Here is a 21405-nt window from a genome sequence, read left to right as displayed (position 1 = left end):
AATGTTCACCACGAAACGCTGGCCGCCAACGCTATGCATGGAGGTGGGCTTTCTGGTACAAACGCGGCCTCTTGCGTGGTCCGCGATGCGGCGGAGGTGAGTACAACCTGGAGGTATTGCAAGAAACCGGGAACGCCGCTCTGTGGCCTCCAAGATACTCACGCGCCGGTGCGCGCAAATGGCGGACGCTGTGGCAGGTCTATGAATTGGTAGAAACACTGGCAAAGGATGTGTCTTTGAGTTTTAGCGTAACAGAATTATGTATTCTGGTATAGTCAAATTAAAATCCGACGCTATCATTTCTGTCGGTTGTGTGAAAGTCATACTTTATGATTTTTCTACGTATTTTTAGCCTGATATATTAAATTAGTTCAATAACTTCCTTGCGTCACATGTAGGGCCTGGGTATGTGTGGTTCAAAAATCTTTTTGCCGAAACGACGTCCAACGCTGGACGCCGACGCGAGACGCCGACGCCGGATTTTCTGCGACACGGGGCCCTTAACGCTCTCGCGTTAAAAAGTTCCAGTTTTGCCCTTAATGCGAAGCAGTGACGGATAACTGGTGCAATAATGTGCACTGTTAAGTCTTGGACTTCTAATTGTGGTATCGGTTAGAGTAAACAATTGCAGATGCACGCAAGTAATCACCTTTCATGATGAACAAAACTTTTGGCAATTAGGCTTTTAATCCGAGTCGCCATTGTTTGCGTAGGTGGCGCTCCCTAGTGGGACTTTGGTCTTTCTTCCTCCTTATTTCTATCCAACCTTACGTTGCTTGCCACTAGTATTGTTTATACTCGTTCACCACAGAGCTGGTTCATGGATGAGTAGGAGAGCATGACGTCATACAATGACTTGAAAGACCGATCAAGAGGACAAAGTGTTGCCCAGACGCAGTATTCTGTGCTACTGCGTCAGTGGAGTGGGTGAGGGAATGATTTGTATAACCATGGCAACGGATAAAGAAAACAGACCCATTTGCACATAAGAGGTCGACAACAATGGTCAACTAAGCAAGAAAGAATACCAATATTTTTTAGTGCTTATAATGCCATGTCTAATGCTCGCATACGATGCTACACTCGCTGCAACAAATGATGAAAGAAAGACAATGACTGAGTCGTAGAATTTTCGACTTCAAATCTGTGGATCGTACTCCTTGCGGGGGCGAAACAGCTTACTTTCTTTTACAAAATTCTGGCGATGCCTCTTTGGATATGAGCGACAGAAATTGGCGAACATCGGATGTGAGAGTAAAAGAAATGGCGGCTCATCGCTCATCTACCGTTCGGAGATGATTGTCTTACACACCTATATATGTTATGATGATTATTAAGAAGAGCAGCACATACCCAGTGGCCCATATCCAGTGATCCACGTTCGCGGAAAGAAAAAGTTCTGCAGGTTTGCCCGAAAGGCGTAGTATCTATTGCGATAGCAAATGAGTAGATAGCTTACACGAAGCAAGGACAGTAGTTTTATCGACCGTGTAAACTTGGAAACATTCGCTTACTAACTGGATCAACAAGAATGGCATCAGCGCGCACAAGCAGACATGAACACATCACACTCGATGATCACGGGCACTCGCTGTCAAAACTCTAGTGTGAGCAAGCGCGGCAGCAGCAACAGCGAACGAAGTGACCTTCCTGCGGTCTATCGCGCCAACGCCAGAGCGTCAAGAACGCCGCGTTCACAAGGGTATGAACCGTCTGCACATCCTTTTCCACACACGACGCGCGCGACCGTGCAAGTTACGCACTTGGCGGAGTCCAAGCCGCCCCTCCCCTCCCGCGCTGCCTGCCCGCTTTCTTCCATATTGGCCTCGAGCTCCACCACTGGCAAAGCTGGCGCCACCGTCTGCGTGACGTGCCATGAGGGATCACGTGGACACAGCGGCCGCGTCAGCTGCTTCGGAAGCGCCGAAGCGAGCTGAAAACGAAAGTTCCTCCTGCGCCGCGGTTCTGATTAAGTGGTGAGGCTTTACCGCCTTGAGTGTCTGCTTGACAACATCTGAAAGTACTATAATATGTATTGGCTGCCTTTGAAGGCGTGCAGCATGGTAGGCTACTGCTCGGGGCCGCAGTGCCGGACGTACGCAACAGAGCCCGGTGTCAGCCTTATTCACACGTAGCCGCAGGACAAGGAACTGCGTGAAGCTTGGCTCGCGAAACATAAAACCGGCAAACAGTCATCGGCTACAACTCGGGTATGCAGCAAGCACAGACGAGAGGAAGATTTCTGCTACGGCGCCGGGTCTGCGATGTTCGGAAAACGCGCACTGAGAAGCTCGCCCGAGTCCGCTGCCCGACTAATGTCATGACGGTTTGGTCTTAAACTTGTCGATGCTATAGATCCTGGCAAGTACACTGGAGTGGAAAGGGAGCGGTAAGAAGCACATTAAAAGAAAGCATGACATATGGTCATGTTTGTGTTATGAATTAATGCACTGGATTACAAAAAAGAAGCAGCGGGAAATCGCACGCTGAGAACAACGATAAACATACAGTGCGACGCAACTCGAGAAATAATATTGAAACGTCCAAGAATTTAGAAGAAAAAAAAAAGATTGAATCGTCGCGAAGGCACATCAGAGTATCCTAGGCGTCGAAGTCTCTACAATGAAATTATTTTTGAACAGCTCTGATAGCGCCCACGCAACAATGGTTGCTAGTATACTGTCAAGTGCTCATATTCTGCGGCCTAAAGCTCATGGCAAGGTGCGAAAACGCGCACGCGGCGAAAGCGAAACAGTGCGCGGACAAGCATGCAGACGCGCAGTCGGTGGCAGCGAATCTGTGCGATCGCTGCATTGAGGCTTCATTCTGTTACGCTCCATTTAGTTATACAAACACTATAAGAACATATTACCCATAGTTTGCTCTCAGCGTTTACCTACCTTTCACGCAAGAAGCCGGTTCGGGAGACTCCATCGCGGCGACCACGCGCACTGGCGTTCACTGTACGTATTCGGTAAAGAGATAGCGTCTGTAAATGATTCTGTGCTTTCAATTTGCCCAAGATTATTATTTAGACACTAAAAAAAAAAAAAAAACTTCTCTCGTTTCGAAAGTACTTACAGAAATGTCCGGGATAGCTCGCGCGTGGTGTTTTCAGTGAGCGCTGACAGCAAAACCTATGAGGAGCGCGCCACGTGATCCCTCATACTACGCCAGCGAGGCGCTTCCGATAGATGGCGACTCCGTAACTCCTCGCTGCCAGTATGGCGCGCGAGATTGAGCCGCCATCGTCGGTTCTCCTTGCTATGGTGGCTAGCATGCCCTCATAGCATAAAGAACCATGATGCCCTTGCGCCCGGTTGCGAGATGCGAGTTGCTGCCGGAGCACAACGCCCTCGCCTCCCCCTCCCCCCCACCCCCCGCCTCCCATTCCCCCGCGGCCGTTCGCGCGACGAAGACGGCGCGTTTGCTCTCCGCTTTCTTTCTTAGCGCCCGCCAGAGTGAACCACGATCGTCAACTACCCTCGCGTGTTTTTACTCGCACATACAGCACACGACGCATGGCGAGGGTGTTATCGCCCTTGGACTTGACACGGAACATCGCGGCGGCGGAGAAAATGTGGCTGGAGTGTGCATATAATTGCTATCGCAATAAAACCGTTAGATCCAGACATACACAGATACCGAGAAGCGCGTGAGGTATCCTCAGAGTGCTAATGTCATCAAAATGATCGTTATGCTTCGAATTTATTATGTTTAACAATCGGGGATAGTCACTGGGAAAATACGATGTATATTAGCAAAGGCGGCTTCGTGAATTCGTGAAACTAAAAGCTTCGTGAGTTCGACCTCAGGTTAATTGTATCATATATTTATTTTCACAGGAAATTCAGCCCGATACGGTCACATTAAAAAATGCTTCTGCTTTTATTTTCTTTTGTATTGCGTTTTTACCTAAGACGGAATCGTCATTTGGCTGCCGCAATTGAACTCGGCTAGGGGCGTCGAAAGGGTAGATCGGACGCAATAAGAAAGTTACCATTACGTCGCACCTCTTTGAGGTCTCGGATGATCCGTGATTTAAGCCGCTCTCACCGCATCGCGTAGTCTTGTTCAGGGACTCACTCGACACACGTCCTCCCTTGTACACGAACACGCGCCCGACACAGTCCCTGGCACTGGGCATGCGGCTACACGTATCTCTGCAGCGACTTCTTACCTTGTAACTCGAGGAAGCGGCCTCGCCTGGGAAAGCGACGCCCGCGACACCCGCGAATGTTGGTTCGCAGCTCGCCCACTATCGGAGGCTGTGCCGGGGACATAGCGGGGTGGGTCAGGCAGGGGCGGCGACCAGACCGGCCCTTCACGCGGAAGGTCACCACTGCTTCGCGGAGTTGTGCGCTTCCGCTTTTTCTTCACTGGGTGGCAACGCCATTTCTCGCGGCTTATCCAACCAGATTATAGGAACGCAGCATCCGGTAATCTCCAGGCAGAAAGAAACAAAAAGAAAAACCAAAGTAAACGCTACAGAAGTGCGACCTTTTATAAAAGAGCAACCCAAGTTTCAAAAACTTCGTTTTATTCGTGCAGTTATATAAGTCTTTTCTAATGTTTGTAATTAAACTAAGTGGTCTAAAGTTATATATTATGTAATATGCCCGCCCTTCCCACGAACATTCAACCTTGTGGCCAGGTTTGGCTGGCAAAAGACACCAGGAAAACGTGCACGTAACTCTCTCGAATGCTTCAAAAAATTATTGCAAACCCCGTAATTGACTAAAACACTTTAGACATTGCGCGGACACCAGCATGTGGCCCTTGTTGCCACCAAATATGAGCCAGGCGCCGCACTAGTTTCTGCCAGGACAGCGCGCAAACATTCCACGCGGTTCGTGAAACACGCGTTTAGAGCTTTTCAGAGTTGGTACAAGTAATTTGGTGCTAAAGCCGTAATTAACCCTCGCGCATTAAACTTTGTCCGCACATCGTGCTGAAGGTATGCTCTATTTTCAACCAACGTGAACTAGGAGTCACGTTCAGTTCATCGAGTACCCCGATAAACCTTTCTAGACGCTTCGTGCAACGCTTAAAAATAGGAAGAGAATGGGTATTTATTGAGTAGTAATTAACTTTGGACTTGGGCGGCACATCATCCCTAACAATGTCTTATTGCCAAATGTTGACTCGGTGCCGCACTCACTTCAACCATGGGCACAAGAAACATTTCGCCTAATGGCTGTATTGCACTTAGGATTTTTTCGCAAAACGCATACATAACTGGCTCTTCAATTTCTGTCCGCACACCGCCCACAACGTGTGCCTGATTTCCTCCAAATAAAAAAGTTAAACGCGTTCACTTCTTTCAGAGCAACGAGCAAACATTCCGCATATGCTCGTAAAACACGCTTATGATGCTCTGGAATGCGTGTATAAGCATTTTTCTGCAATGACTGTAATTAACCTACATGGTTTATAGTCATTCTCACAAGTCACCGAGCCAAGAATACGCGCTTTTGTACCTCCTTTAACGGGGAATAGAACGAGTACTAATAACTATTGCAACTGCGCGTCTGTACACACGAAGAGGAGAAGGAGCGGGGGAAGAGAAGAAAGACGAGAAATTTGTTTTTGGTCTGGCGTCCTTGCCCCATCACGTTTCCTTGCTGGCGTGGTTTTTTGCACGGTGCATGACTAGGAGCCGCTATCCTCTGGAAGTGCCTGTTTTTCTGACACCATGTTGTAGGCAGGAGGGAAGAGCGAGACGGCCAGACGAGGAGAGTCACGTAACCACACGTTTTAATAACGTCTCTCCGACGTGCTCTATCTCAAGAAGAAGGAAATCGCGAGCTGCCAGATCACCAAACACGTGCCGTCACGAGGAACTGTTTCGCCCAGCTTTCACTAAGTGGGGTGGGGGTACCTACAACACTTACCTAAAGTCTTAGCGGTATAGATTCACATGGTGCGATTGGGGCGAAAAAAGAATCGTTCTGCCGCGCACGACGCAGAGCGATTTTCGCTGACAGCTTTCACATCCGTTTGCGGCAGCGCGATTTTTGTCGCAGCACGCATGTATAAGCAGCCAGCACAATTCGTAGCAGTGAAGAGGTTGACGACGGTGGTGATCAGGTGGGTACGTGCCTTATGTTGAGGCGGCGTCTGCTCCCGACCTGGATAGCGTGCAGCTTCTCCTTTTAAACGGATTGTGTAAGCGGAAGAAGAAAAAAAGAAACGGTTATGACGCTCTATTACACACCGTTGCTTCTTCTAAATGTTCTTTGCTATATTCTGGTGCAGTGCACATTTTATGCTTATTGAAAAGCATGTTAAATTTCTTCTCTCTATGCATTAGTTTTTTGTGTTGCCATGCACTTTTCGAAGATATTGCAGTAGATGCCAATTTTAAGTTCTTCAAATTTATCGTAAGGCGGGGTTCGCGTCAATACAGTACATTGCGAGAAGTCAACAAATCAATTGCATAAAACATGGTTGCATGGTTGACGCCCGTTAAAATGACTTCTCGGTGCCTATAGGAAGGCACCGAGAAGTATAGGCCTATAGGAAGGTCCGTCCTATAGGAAGGCCTATATAGGCCTATAGAAAGGTCCGGCCTCAGGGTGGTGCACGATGGTGTACCTTTTACATGGTTGTCGGTGGGCTCTGCTCGCTCTCAACAGCGAAAAGTAGACGTAGTATTATTAATAGCCATCGTTCTAAATATGGCCAACTTGAGTTGTCTTGTGACTCAATTTCACATTTTTTGCTTAAGACCAAGATGTAATATATGTAATGTTTTCACACACTCGACATCCCTGCCAAACCCTTCCATCGTGTCGGCTCGGACCTTCTTGGCCCATTTCCGGAATCTACATAAGGAAACAAGTGGGTTGCAGTCGCGGCGGAATACGCGACCCGCTACGCCGTAACCCGTGCTCTTCCGACCAGTTGCGCAACTGATGTTGCGGATTTCCTCCCACATGATATCATTTTTATGCATGGTACTCCGCGTTAATTGCTTACAGACGATGGCCGTACGTTTTTGACCAAAGTCAACGCCGACATCATGCGTGCCTGCTCAATACAGCATGAATTTAATATTGCTTTTCCCCAAGCAAGAGTGATATCTAATGAACATGCACAACTTTGAGAACGCTGTTCTTTTTTTTCTCAGTGGAATAAACAAGCGCACTATTGGCTCTTGGAGAAGAAACTCTATAGTCGCTTGGGCTTATCTTTGGTCAATATTGTTCAAAGTGTGTTTTGCACTTGTCAACTCAAAGAAAGCATCGTTTTTCGGGAAATGCCTCGGCTTTTCGCCGGAGAACATCATATATTGCAATATATCGTTCAGGAAACTCGCAATGTTGCTTGATGCTCTTTTTATTTATTTATGCTGTCAACCAGTTACGGAGTATTTTTTCGGAGCAGTTACACGTGCAACCTTGACGGGCAGGGCCAGGTGCCTGTTGAAGCTCGGACACGCAGATTATTTTGCACTTTTCAGTGTTAGTATGAAAACTGCTTACAAGGCTTGCATGGTGCACCACGTCTGAACAGGTGACGGGAATAGTGTTACTGCATGAGCAGTCCGCCTTTGAAAACCTGTCGGGCGAGAAGCTTGAGCCACCTGCTCTGTTTTTTGCACTAATTCTTCGCCACCGCGTGTATTCAGGTGTTCGAGGAATCTTCGTAGCACAAACACTTGCTTGCCTCTCTTTAAGCGAAGCTTTCATGTCGCCTCTAATTCGGCTGGGGGATTTTTTTTTTTTTTTCCCCGGGAGACTTTTCTAGACCCATTTGAAATGCATGGGGTGATATTCAAAACGCTGATTGCAGCCCAGCGAGAACTAATCCGCTAATTGCACTCTAGCGGCACATACTCTATAGCTCCGTCTATATGTCGATACAATTTGGTTTTATTCCTCTGGCTCAATTTTTTTCCTCGGTCACTTTTGTTCAGCTACCATGCGGCGAAACAGCATTACAAAGACAAAAGATTCGTCCGTCGTTGAGTTGACGAGATAGGACTCGTTGATCGTGCTAAAACTCATAAACTCGAATGTGCGGCTTTGATGCACACTCGCACCCTGACACGTAAGGAAAGATGACACTGTCAGATTTTTCAAAAAGCAGCAGCCCAAATGGCTGTATAGAGTGACATCGAAGCATTAAACCCAGCAGCGCGCGCCATCTTTTTTTTTTCTAATTTTCTGCGCATGGTAAAGTGTTTTATTTGATGTTCAGAATTATAAACATTGTGTTCCAACTTAAGTCATGAAAACGAATGAGTAGTTATACTGCATTAATGAGCACTTAACTACGTAGTTATAGAATAGAACTAATAGTTCTATATTTATGAGTGATAACTGGTTACTAACATACCGTGCTAAGTTCTCTTAGCTTTACGCACCATTAAATGTCGGTCATACAAAATGAAATGTCATAAAAGTAGTGATTCAACAATGACAACCAATGGGAACTGTCATGAAGAAGCCAATAGCTATAATGAATCATAACGAGCTGGTACAATGGTAGTTTTGATTCGTGCACGTCGTCATTGGTGTAATTCACAGTGTAATTAAACGAGCATTTTAATGTACCCTTGCTAAGTGATAACGCCGAGTCTAATTTTCATACGGCATTGCGTCATGAAAATCAAATGACAAGTAATTCAAACAGTGACTAATTTATGATATCTAGGAGTGGTAGCACTGAGTTACCAGGGACCACGAATAACTTTGTTTAATATGACAATGGTAGTATTTATTCATATACGGCGTCATTTATATCACTCCAAAAGTATTTAAATTCCTATTTCTTTGGTTACCGCTGCTGAGCGATCACGCCCAGTTTTGAGCGATAACTAGCGATATGCTCAGTATGATGTTCTCGTATTTTGTGCTATGTGAGCGTACTGGATATCAAAGGAAGAGTCGTACAAACGATGATTCAATTATATTAACCAGGAGATGGTAGGAACGAGTTACTAGGGATCATAAATCACGTTGTTTAGTACGACAGTGGTAACCTTGATTCGTGTAAGTGGTCATTGGTATAAATCAAAAAGTTATTGGATGAGTATATTTGTTACCATTGTTAACAGATGATGACGAGTCATTAGTCATCACTAGTGATACGCTCTATTCAATGTGCTCGTAATTTTAAGCAGCTTAGCGTTATAGATATGAAATGAAAAGTAATCAAAATGGTAATTCAAGTATTACAACTAAGAGATGGTAAGGTTGAGTCACTAGTGATCGCGAATCACTCTTTTTTGTATGACAGTGGTGTGGTACAGTGGCGTAGCTAGGTCGTCTGGCACCCGGGGCTTTCTTTTTCCGACACGTCGCTTCTGCAAATTCATTAATTACAGTAGTAAAGTTTATGTTTTTGACGTGTTCTTTCTCTATGGTCAGTATCGCCAAGTTTGACAGCCTTTCATCACTCATGGTGGAGCGCAGGGACGTTTTGATCAGCATTAACTTGGAAAAGTTCCTTTCGCATGATGCAACTGACACGCAGATCGTGAGGAACAAGCGAAATATAACGGTAAGATTAGGGAGGGACTCAAAGAAGTTCCATTTGGCAATAAATTCCAGGAACTGTTGTGCGGTCCATGTCCTCGTGACATCAAGGTGATTTCCAGCGGCCTTGATGTGCCTTCGCAGCCGGAAGATCTCTAGGACAATTTCTTCCCCTGAAAATTCGTCATATATTTCAATAAGACTCGACGTCAGCGTTTGAAGCATTTCAGAACTTTCAAAGATCAGGGAAACAGGCTCAATGATGCTGAAAACCAATGTCACCTTCTCCATAGCTTTGGATCGGGTGTCCAGCTCTCTGTGAAAACGATCAAGGCATTCAAACATTGCCCTTCTGGTCTGTTCTGTGAAGATGAGGCCAGCGTTTCCTGCTGTTTCTCCTGACATCTTCTTGCGATATCTAACCCGTTGTTGTACCTCAATCCTCATTTCCTCACATTTTGCCGTGGCTTGGGCGATGGCCTTTTCCACAACTTCAACGCGCTGCTCTTCCAGGAACATCCGTAACGATTTGAGCTTCAGGCTGCAGTGCTGGAGGCTGATTCCTTCAGTCTGCAGGTACTTCTGTGTTTCGTTAACTTCCTGTAGAACCTCCGACCAGAAATGCAAAAAACTTAGAAAGGAAAAGTCGCATACAGCAGCAATCAAACTCAATGCGCCCCTCCTTGTTTCCACGTTGAAATTGGCATCCTGCAGTGCTTCGAGTGTCGAGCTTATCTGCCCGTAGCTCCTTGCTGCTGCACGCACTGCCTCGTAGTGAGCGCTCCACCTCGTCTGGCTGAGATTTTTGAATGTCAGTGGCACGCCAGCATCCTTCAGTGGTTTCCGTCGTTGAGGCGAGCTCGAAAAAAACTTGTACATAGCTTCCAAAGTTCCAAAAAATGTCACGCAGGCGGCGTCGACGCTTTCAAATGAATGCAGGCCGCAAAGGTTCATGGAATGATTCGCGCATGGCACAAACAGGGCCTTTGGGTTGACTTGTTTGGTTCTGGCCTGCACGCCACCGTGAACCCCGGCCATTACTGCTGCGTTGTCGTACCCTTGACTGCGACAAAAGCTTATGTCCAATCCGTCGTCTTCGAGCTGTTTCAGAATACTTTTTGTAATCTCAGCAGCAGTTTTTCCTTCTATTGGAAAAAAGCCTAAGAATGATTTTTTTACTGTGACTTGACTTTTACTGTGACATTAATGCACACGTACCTTATTACCTGACACATTTGGTCCACACGCGAAACGTCTGGTGTGCTATCGAACAAAATGCCAAAATATTTAGCCTCCTTGATTTTTTATTACAATTTCGCTCTTCACGTGTCTGCCCATGAGTTGGATAAACTCATTCTGCGTTTGAGGCGACAGGTATGAGGTCCCCCTTCCGCCGGAAGGGATGGCAGCATTAACTTCTGTGAAATGTTCCTTCAAAATTCTGTCGTGATTCGAAAGAAATTCCACCAGTTCAAGAAAATTGACTCTGTTGTCCGACTCCATGTTTTCTCTGTGCCCGCGGAGAGGAAGGCTCATTTTCGCCAGAAATAAGACTACGTCCAGAAGGCGGTGCAGTATGTCTCCCCAGCGTGTTCTCTCCGCCTCCTTCTCTCGTTGAAAGGCCGCGTCCAGTGTTCGGTCATGCTTGAGACTGACGTCCATTGTCCTCCATCGCTCGTAGCAGGACATGTGCGACTCCGACGACTTGTGTTCCGCTACCCTAGGGTTCAACCTCCACCAGCAGTTGAACCCGGAGACGAAGCAGCCATTGCAGCTTTTCCTTCTCCGAAGAGCTTGCAGCAGAAACAGTAAATCGAATTTGTTGACTTTGAGTACACCATCCAGGTTCTCAGAACTTGGCTGCCATCTGCGGATGTTTTGTACAACCAAGACTTCGTTAAATGCCTGCTAAAGGTTTTACTGCACCCTACTTCTGTCGTGACACCAGGGAATGGGCCGTCTTTGATTTGTAGCGGCTCACTTCCTCTGCGCACTAAACTTACTCTGACGTCATCTGGGATGGGTATGGCCCACGTACCTATGTCAGAGTATATGTCATCTTTAAGTACGTCTGTCGTCTTTCTGTAGTTCGATAATGCTTGAGCTTTAGTGCCTTTAGATGACGTCACAGAGTCCTCGCCTTCTTGTACTGAGCTGGGCTGCACGTATTGTGGCTCTTCTCTGACCATCTCCACTTGGCTGTCATCAAGAATGCGGGTTTGAGAAGCATCGGACTGATGTACCGGTTCCACCCCAGTGTGCGTAAATATACTGGCTTCGAAATTTTGAGATGCGTCCTCTAGCTGCTGTGTTCCTGCACCTCTGCATGCGTCTGATTCCAACGAATCAAACGGTCTGTCCACAAACAGCTCGTCCGCGTCAGGAGGCATAGATGTAGTGGGTCGCAAGCAGCCTTCGTTTTGCCGCTCCCTTTCTTCGCATGTGCATATTCTCGCACTAACCTCGTCGGCGTCATTCGTGGGCAGACGCAGCGAAGTCCTCACATATTTGTGCATTGACCCAGCCATGGATTGAAGAGTCCTGGCTCGCTCCCTTTTGGTTTTCCTTTGATAAGCCCCGCTGGGTCGGCGCTTTTCCATTTTTGTCCTACGGAACCAAGGAAGAACATTAATTTATACCTTTTATCTGTGACAGCCGTGCGGCAAACTCCCAGAAAAAGCCGCTTAAATAAAGAGGCAGGTCGGACATGCTCAAAGCGCAGTATTAAGCCCACAAGAGCTGGTAGTTCGCAATACTGACAAGGCGACTTCACTTCTGTAGAAGAAAGCAGTATCACGGCTATGCAACAAGACAATATAGCGTGCCATAAATACGAAGCAACAGCAGAAATAAATCTGCACGTGTACGTCCGGCTACCTTACTAAACACATAAAGCACAACAAGCGATTAAATTAGGTTACAACAAAACTAAACACAATGACAAGTATATACAAAATTGTTCTCTGCTAGCAAAGCTTATGACTCTAAACTTATCTGTAACCAACTAGCCAGTTCACATAGGTCAAGCGTATATTCACCGGGCACCGGAGGAAGTCCGTCGTCACCATGGTTGTAGTCATCTGTCGACGCGAATCCGGTGATGTTCTTCGTTGACCGACGCCGTTCATTTGCGCTGTGCAAAAACACAAGCTTGGGGTCTTGACGACGAGGCGAAAACTTTAACGTGCGTTCTTGGAAGCGCAATGCGATGGAGATTCCATTCTTCACGGAGACAGAAGAGTCGCGAGATCGGCAGCGCGACCAACGGAATAAATGTCTCCAACTAGCACAAAAGCAGCGGGCGGGCGTGTCACAGAATCACGCTGTGCTCGCGCAATTACCGCAGTGAATTGCATCATGCGCCTTCTGCGGCGAAGTGGTCGCTAAAAAAAAAAGTTTTCTGAGACTTTCGAAGGTAGGAAGGAAAGCGTGAAACAACGGCAGGCTTCGCAGCGGCTTGTCGGAGCGAGCGGGAGAGGGAAAGTAAAAGCGAGCCTAACATCGCGGCGCCCGCGACTACAGCCTGTCGAGTCATACGCCGCCGAACTCTTCGGCCGCATCGAGCCTGAAGACGATCCAGAGAATACCATTCGGGACTTTTGACGGCCGCACTTAATGCAACGTCGCTCTCAACGAACGCTTCGCCGCGAGCGCCGGGCGCGCTCGTTGAACGCCCTCTTGCTGGTGTCTTTGTTCGTCTTCGCTGCGCGTTCTGAACGGAAGAGGGACCTAAGAGCCTCAGCGCCTTACAACGCCTGACTATAATTAGCGACGCCTGCTCCCAGCATGAACGTACGGCACGAGCGCACCCAAACATTAAACGTTTCGCTAAGGCGAGTAGTTTAGCACCATTTTGCGAATTAAATTTTTTAGCCCGCACATTCGTGCAATTATTTCATGGGGTGTTGATAGAGCTGCAGCCGACAATTCTGCGGCGCAACGCATCGGGTGCATGAGCTCGGGCTACTGGATGCCGGAGCATGCTTTGCCATTTGCGCCCAGTCAAGCCGGCGGAAAGAGGGGTGTCTTCAGACGCATATGACACTCCCCCCCCCTCCCTACTGGCCCCTTGCACCCGCCCCCCCCCCTTTGCTACGCCACTGCAGTGGTAGTATTCATTTATTAATTGTCATTTCTATGAATCAGTCTCAGTAAACTAATTTTTACGTTAATATGTAGCAAACAGGGTCGAAATAGTGGTAATCACTAGTGACTATGTTCACTTCAGTGCTCTCAATTTAACTCCTAACATTTTCACAGCATTTTGCTTGCCTAAATTCGTTGTTTCTTGAAAAGCGTTTTGCGTGGATTAAAGCCACTCGCGCTGGAAGTAATTCGGCTGGCGTTTGGATTAATTCGGGCGCGAAAACCTGGAGTTTGCATAAGCGGAACCATGTGCCACTGCAAACTTGCCCTCACTAGTGCAATTGTTTATGCTTCGCAGAATTGAGTCAAATGTATGGTTGCTAGCAAAGGTCCACAATTTCGTTTCAGGCGTGGTGGTGAAAGCACCCCTAATAATAACAACACCTAGATGTTTATTTGGGTGCTCGTAGCGACCTGTAAGCTCATACGTCTGTATGTGTTGCCCAAATAGGTCTAGCGAAGCTACAACAATACGTTTTTCTCGTGTGCCCGTCTCATTATTCCACGCCGAATGCAATGTCGCTTGCACAAGGAATCCTATTATTCCCCATTGGAGAGTTTCCGAATTGGGATTAGCGGTCGCTCTGCGTCATGCGCTTGCAGCGCATTCACGAGCCAAAGCGGAAGCTTCAACACAAAGTATTATAAAGCACAGGAAACTAATTACTCTTTCGATACGATATGTGTTTCACCAATAATAAGTCTGAGTGCTCATATAATACTCTCCTTATAAATTACAGTGAACAGTAACAGATTCATTTCGTTCTAAGGTGGAATGGTCTGGCCGACCTAGAAACGAGACGGGCCTCCACCTAGAAACGAGATTTGTATGGTCCTGGCCTGATGGCCTTCACGTTGGGCTACCGACCTAAGGAATAACAATGATATCTAGCTTAACCATTGTTTTTTACATGAAATGAGTGAAAGCGAGAGCCTGCGACATCGTCCATTGCTTTTGATGGCTGCAGGTTAACGAAGACTGGGATCGAACGCGGTACAAGGCGAGAGCCGTCGCTTCGGTGGATGCCTTCGGTCGTTGACGCAAAGCTTTTGCGTCGTGTTTAGATCGGGGCGCTATTTCCGTGAAATAGCATCGCCGACACAAGCGCTAAACTCTCTTTGCGTCTCGCACAGGCGCAGCAGCGCTGACGCTATTTCTTTGAGGCCGCAAAACGTTGTGGGTGCCTATTCGAAAACTGTCCATTACCTCGTTATCAATCCACCCTGAGAGAGAGAGAGAGAAGGAGGGAGGGAGGGAGGGAGAGAGAGAGAGAACGAGAAAAAGGTAGAAAGACAATGCAGGGAGGTCAGCCATACGCGCGTCCGGTTTGCTACCCTACACGGGGAAAAATGAGTTAAGGGGTAAAAAGAGTAAAAGGAAGAAGAAGACTGAGGATGCCGTTTAATACGAAGGTGCACATCGAGGTCATCCAGACTCGTCCTTTCATCTTGTGTTCCGTAAATTTTGCGCTGTCCCCCCCTTTTGCACCATGATCCAGCTAACCCAAGCCACAACCCTAGCAAACTATTCAGTTACAGGCTACGTGCTTTAAACTGCGAATATGTTTGGGTTCTCCGTGGAACCCTCGGTTCCTACACCATTTTCGCTCCCTGATGCATACGTCGTAAGAGTTCTCATCTTGCCACAATATGGCAGGGGATACCTGTTCGTTAATCTTGCTCGCCTATAGTTTATTTTTTTTTCTCGTTACACTTGATCGGTGCGCTTGCACGTTGTTAGCATTTATGCCAAGCGTATTCCTGGCTTGCACGAATGCGTTAGTGCTGAGATTGCTGCGGCATCGGTGGTACATATTCGCGCGCGATTACTTCGGCGATGTCAAGGGCCATGCTGAGGGGCAGGAAGTCCGACTCATATTGGCGAAGTGGAGTTCCGTTGCGACCGATTAGGAATTTCTCGAAGTTCCAGCGGATATCACTGCTGTCCTGGGGTGCGTAGAAGAGCATCTCCTTCGGCTGAAACCCAGAGACCGGTGACGGACAGCGACTCTGCGTAAATGCAGAGAGATAAAAAAAGAACATTCAAAAAGGTCTTGCTTGTTTTTTTGTTGCGTTCAGGTTTCTTCGTTGAAGCCGTTCAACATGAAATGGCGACGACAACGTGCCGAATTCGTTAGCACAAATGAGTCTTCTCTTTGTGCCATCGTCGATGTTTGGCACAACACAAAAAAATAAATTGTCGGGCTAGGTTAGCAATGACTTGCCGGGATACACAACGGTGTGGAGACGGGTCCACGTGTGCACATACACGGCGCTGACTGACCAACTTATTCTCTATTTGACGATGGGTCTTCTGTAGAACGACGACGAGGCTTTCTTATCACCCATTACAATGATGCGTAAACATATACAATCTATTTTCTAGAAATGCACATTGGAAAGCTGAAAGCGCCACCATTCTTGAAAAAAATGATGCTTGTAAGGTTTTATTTTTAGGGCATATAACCATGGTAATTTATTACTAGGAGGACAAGTGCAAGTTAATTAACGCATTACGCTATTGGTGCGTCTACAACATATTCCCTTCAGGGTAAATACAGAAAGCATGCTCTAATTGTACGTGAAAGAAAGAAAGAGTGAGAGAATGTAGAAAAAAAACTCGTTATTCCAGATGCCGCGTGTTGCTGGGGCCAGTGCCTCACACTATAGTAAATATAAAGTTAAGGACTTATTCGGACTTATATTTTAACCAATATGGACTTATTTTTGCAGGCCTAGCTCTATAATAGGAAATGACACAACATCTGAGTATTTCTCCCTAGTACGATAAATATTTGACCAAAATCATCTAATTGCCTTTTATTTATTGACTCCAGAGGTCATATGGCAACGGCTAGAAACTTCTTATCCAGCACCAGTTTCGAAAACTGCCTACTCAAAATATTCCGTAAATTCTATTGGTGTTGCAATTATTTTTGATTTTTGTTTCGCACTCTTCCACTGTGCAGAAACTTGTTAACTGGCAGTTAATTGGTTGCTTCACGAGATTTAGCGTGCGAAAGCATCACTGGGGCTACGAGGTTGGCCGTAGAGGAGGGTTTAGGATTTTCTTTATACAGGATGTTTAGTAGATGTCGTCGCCTTTCGGCGGCGCCGTCTACACCTTTTTACGTAGAACAAATACATGCGAAAATTGAAATTAACAAATTGCCTGCTGAACGAAAGAAAGACAACAGCAACAACAAAGTCCGAGTAAGGTGACGCAAATGCACTAAGCCAGTTGGCCACAAAAATCACAGAAAACACATTGAAACGCGAAGTCATTTTAGATTCATGTAGAAAAGACAACTCGCAAGACGGGTCACACATAACAATGTAAGCACAGCTCACACGAATACAATAAAGAAAAACCGCAACAGAGGGCTTCAAAATAATTTTTGAACCGTCGGGGTTCTTTAATGTGCACCAAAATGAAGTGTACGAGCGTCTTTGCCTTCCGCGCGCCAGCCACTGCAATGTGGCAGTCGCAGTCGAGAATCGTACCCGCGACCTCATGTTGAGCAGCAGGACGTCTTATAGCTACTGAACCACGCCGGCGATTTATTGCCTTAGTATTGAGTCTTTTCGCGCTGGTCGCCTCAAGAATGGAATATCGGCTTGCCGAGCAAACCATCCATCTTGTTTAAGCTTATTTGCCAAAGTGGTGGTGAATAACAATCGTATTGCCGATTATCACGCCAATTCTTATGTCTGCAGCCGCTTTGAAATTTGCTTACTAAATTTTAAATCTTTTTTTCTCTAATCCCCTCATACTTAACAGTGTGGCAGTGGTGCGAAGAACACGCGATATAATATAACCCGATTGCGTGTATCCTCGCAAAGAATGACCCTTAAATGTGCGCCAATATGCTCCTACAGTCAACGTTTTAAAGCATGGAATCACCGCGGTAGCTTAGCGGCTATAGGCGTTGCGCTGCTGCGAACGAGGTCGCGGGTTTGATCCCCGGCCGCAGCGGCCGCTTTTCGATGGTGACGATATGCGAAAAGCGTTCGTGTGCTTATATTTAGACACACCTTAAAGAATTCCAGGTAGTCAAAATTAATCCGTAGTAATCGTGCTTTCGGCACCTAAACACGAGAGTTTAATATTTTTTCATTTTTTTTTCAAACATGGCATTTTTTCCCGCCCATTATACACGACTGGAAGAGCCTGCCGTACAATGTTTTCACGTCTTTCACCTCTTTTTCTATTGCTGTGCGAAAGTCCCTCCTATATATAATAGATGATGGTGATGTTTTATTACGTTTACTTTGTATAACAGGTCTCCATTGCAGTCTTTGACTTCGGGACATCCTTCTGCATATTAACATCTTGTAATCTTTCTAATCATCTCAATAAAAACCGATTCTGATTCTGACGATATTTCAGATGTGACTGGAGGTCATGGTTAATTGGCACTGCCTAGATTTCTTTTTGTGTGCGCGTGTGCGTGTGTATGTGCGCGCGTGTGTGATTTCCCTGTTTTTGGTGAGTTGCCGCTGAGCAGAGAAGTTACTGACGCATTTGTCTTTGTATGCTTTGCTCATATGTCTTTAGAAGTCCGTTAACTTCTTCCTCTCCCGTCCCCCTAAAATAATGTCCTATGGGCGCCGTAGACACAAGAATAAATAAATAAATAAATAAATAAATAAATAAATAAATAAATAAATAAATAAATAAATAAACGTGAAATAAGGCACCATCTATTGTTAGTGGAGAGGAAAAATTTTTGACCCGAATACGTCGCCTATACTTGGCTTCAGGAATGTGAACAGCGGATGTTCTGTGATTCCGTTCACTGCCACCTTCTCCATCAGAGGAAAATTAGGGGTGAAGTTATTACCCGGCCGCACGTAACGTATGCCGTTCAGAATCTCTGAATTCTTTCCCGGCTCTTCCTGCGTCATGGTAACAAGAACATTTCTTGGGGAATCAATTTACCGTGGTTTACTTAAATCGATTTACATTTTTTTTAATATCTCAAGGAGCACAGCGCGATTCGGCCTATCTAAGTGAATTATACATATTATATATCAGAAAAAGCGTGTACCTTGCGCAAGAAATCGCAAACTTCAAGTGTCTGAGTAAAACTATTCACTATTTGACTTTTTAGTTGTTGTCTTTATAACATAAGTTCGAATTGCAAAATTGTAGCCAAACAGAACTAGAGTTTTGTCTGCTTAGCAAAAATCGTAAGGATAGCGCCACTTTCAAGATATCTGTCCCAGAAATCGACTGACAAATGCATTGGCGTTACAGTTAGGATCAGTCCGTACTGCTTCATGCAAGCTTTTGCGAAACTCTTAGCTGAAACGCTAATGTATTTCGTAGCACACTTTAAGGTCGGGTATCCTCAAAGGTGTGCTAGTTTAGCATTTCCGCTAAGTTGATGAGACTTCACTACTGCTCGGCTTCAATCTTGCATTTGCAGCACGTGCACCAAAGTGAATAATTAAAAAAAATCATGAATAAATCTTTTGACTTAGTTACCTGGACATTCTGATTTGTTATTTAGAAATGTACCTGAAATCAATAAATAGATGAATAAATAGACAAACCTCTAAAGCTGGAGTGTTCCTTTCTTTCACAGACGACATGGAAAAAAATGTAACTAAAAGAAGCAAAATACAAAACAAAACAGGTGGTAAATGCACACCAGGCGTGGATAGAGCAGTCTCTGCTGAAAGTTCTAGGGTGTTTCTGTAAGTTATTATGACTACTTAATCATGGCGGCAGAAAACAGATTTTCGCAGATGGTTCTGTTACTTTTTTCAACATAGGGCAGTGGTGGTGTGGCGTTGTTGTTCCTGCCTTAAATGGATAACGTCCGTGCGACATACCTCGATAAAAATCACGAGCTTTACAGCAGAGATATGTGCTATGCTGGAAGCACGAAGTTCATTGGTGCACAAAGGACATGGGTGGAAAACGCGTGCTCTGGTCGGAACCAAAGTCAAGGTCAGCCGCTGGAGCTTCTGTGCAACATTCGCGCAAGGCTTCACAGAAAAGCAATCATTGCTTCAGTCGCGGAACCTGTATACAGCCAAGCACCTCGTGGACATCATGTATTCTTGGCGGCTAGTCGTGTTGACTTTCCTTGGAATAAGCACACAGACGAAATGGCGCAACGGGCTCGTGAAAGCGGTAACCATGTACACGCACAATTACTCTGTCCAGCCTAGAGACATAAGCAGACTGTGTATACCTTTTTCTACTTTCAGCGTCTACTATGAACTCCTACCGCGCTAACAAGAATTACGCTCCACGAGAGATTAGCACGTGTTCTGTGCAACACAGACTCGCTTTGCCCGAACCAACTCAATAACTTCCACAACGCTGTACACCCTCTCATCTGCATTGCAGCATTGCACGCCTGCAATTATCCTCGCCGTTTACGGGTGAAGACGGCGCGCTGCTAGTCTCCACTCACCTTGCCAAACTGGTTGCAGGGAAAGCCAATCACGGTGAAGTTCATGGCCCCGAAATTCTTCTGCAGTGCATTCAGTTCCTCGTAGGTGTAGGTGAGCCTTCAGTATGTGGCCACGTTGACCAGTAGTAGAACGTGGCCTCGGAACTGCGCTATATACTCAGCTCGCGTCCCCCAGCGAGCTCGGAGACATGGAGGTCGTGCACGGACTTAGTGTCGGCCTCGCGCCTGTCGCAGTCGACCCTGCGTGGCCGCGGTGACGCGAGCAACGCCGGGGCGCCGTACACCATCGCCAAGGCGATTAGCGCTAGCATGTTCATTCGTGGTTGGCAGTATCGCCGATGAGGCGCCAAGAGTACTGCTTTCTGTAACGTCCTCGCTGGCCCCGCCCGCCGCAGGCTGCAGCGTCACGGACGCAATGTAAACACATGTGGCCACGCGGCGCATCCGCTAAAGCTCGGAGGACGCAATTGTGCATTGGTCAACGGCGCAGCTGTGTCTTTTGAGCTCTTTCACAATACATGTTTATTGTTTCTATACAGAGGGGGAGGGGAGGAAAGGGGTTCTAGGTATAGAAATGTCGACCTCTGCACAACGCGTGTGCGTAATAAGAAGGCGTGTTTTATTGCGTATGCTAAATGAAGCGAACATTTTAGGCTGGCATTCGAAGTAGTGTATGAGTGTATGAGTGGTCCTTATAGTGAAACGCATTTCCTGTCCTATATGCTTGAGATCAGTACGCAAGCCCGACAGTCAATTGCTTACTAGTCTTAGTTTAGGAATGTATATAACTCGCACGTTCATGCTCTGTCACTACCTCGCCCGCTGTGGTGGCTTAGCGGCTATGGTGTTGCGCTGCTAAAAACGAGTTCGCGGTATCGCATCCCGACCGCGGTGGCCGCATGTCGATGACGGGCGAAACGCAAAAAACGCCCGTGTCCCGTGCATTGGGGGCGCATTAGAGATCCCCAGGTGGTCAAAATTAATTCGGAGTCTCCCACTACGGCGTGCTTCATAATCAAATCGTGGCTGTGGCATTTAAAAAACCCAGAATTCAATTCAAATTCTGTCGCCTTCTCTTACGTTCATGTTTATGTCAATTCCTACTCCTTCCCTGCTGTAAGGTAGCAAACAGCGTATAATCATAGTTACTTTCTCTGGCTTCAGTTTTTCTTCTGCACACACTCTATTTGTTTACAGCCGCATACGGCCATTTGTGATTTCTTATCAATATTTAGTAGCCAAGGCGGCAGTGGTAGTGTTTATTATAGGCGGCGTTACAACGTGGTAGTCACTGCGGCGATTGCTCCACCTGAGCGCCGCTGTCCTGAGCATAAATCGAGCTA

At 46.4% G+C, this 21405-nt stretch overlaps 2 protein-coding genes across 6 annotated transcripts in view; both read right to left on the bottom strand.

Moving 5' to 3' along the window:
* Window positions 1-20499, bottom strand: part of LOC126522458 (gastric triacylglycerol lipase-like) — a 60456-nt gene extending 39957 nt beyond the window's left edge. For 3 of the 5 annotated variants that reach the window (XM_072288770.1, XM_072288771.1, XM_072288772.1), the window contains exon 1: window positions 20063-20142. Coding sequence is in view for 1 of the 5 variants with exons in the window: in XM_050171199.3 (XP_050027156.3) it covers window positions 20063-20107 (45 nt within the window). In the remaining 4 variants the exon portion in view is untranslated. Of the gene's footprint in view, window positions 1-4180; window positions 4445-20062 lie in introns of all 5 variants that reach the window. The other 2 variants (XM_050171200.3, XM_050171199.3) reach the window with 2 other exon arrangements.
* LOC140218881 (glutathione peroxidase-like) lies at window positions 15071-18586 on the bottom strand. The gene is made up of 2 exons (XM_072288587.1): window positions 18366-18586; window positions 15071-15641 (listed from the first exon to the last, which is right to left on the bottom strand). Exons 1-2 carry the CDS (start codon window positions 18537-18539, stop codon window positions 15411-15413), a joined length of 405 nt encoding a protein of 134 aa, XP_072144688.1. The 5' UTR covers window positions 18540-18586; the 3' UTR covers window positions 15071-15410.
* Window positions 20500-21405: the final 906 nt, after the last annotated feature.

The sequence above is a fragment of the Dermacentor andersoni genome, chromosome 6 (genome assembly GCF_023375885.2).
Source record: "Dermacentor andersoni chromosome 6, qqDerAnde1_hic_scaffold, whole genome shotgun sequence".
Taxonomy (NCBI): Eukaryota; Metazoa; Arthropoda; class Arachnida; order Ixodida; family Ixodidae; genus Dermacentor; species Dermacentor andersoni.
This window is presented reverse-complemented; position numbering and strand designations above follow the sequence as displayed.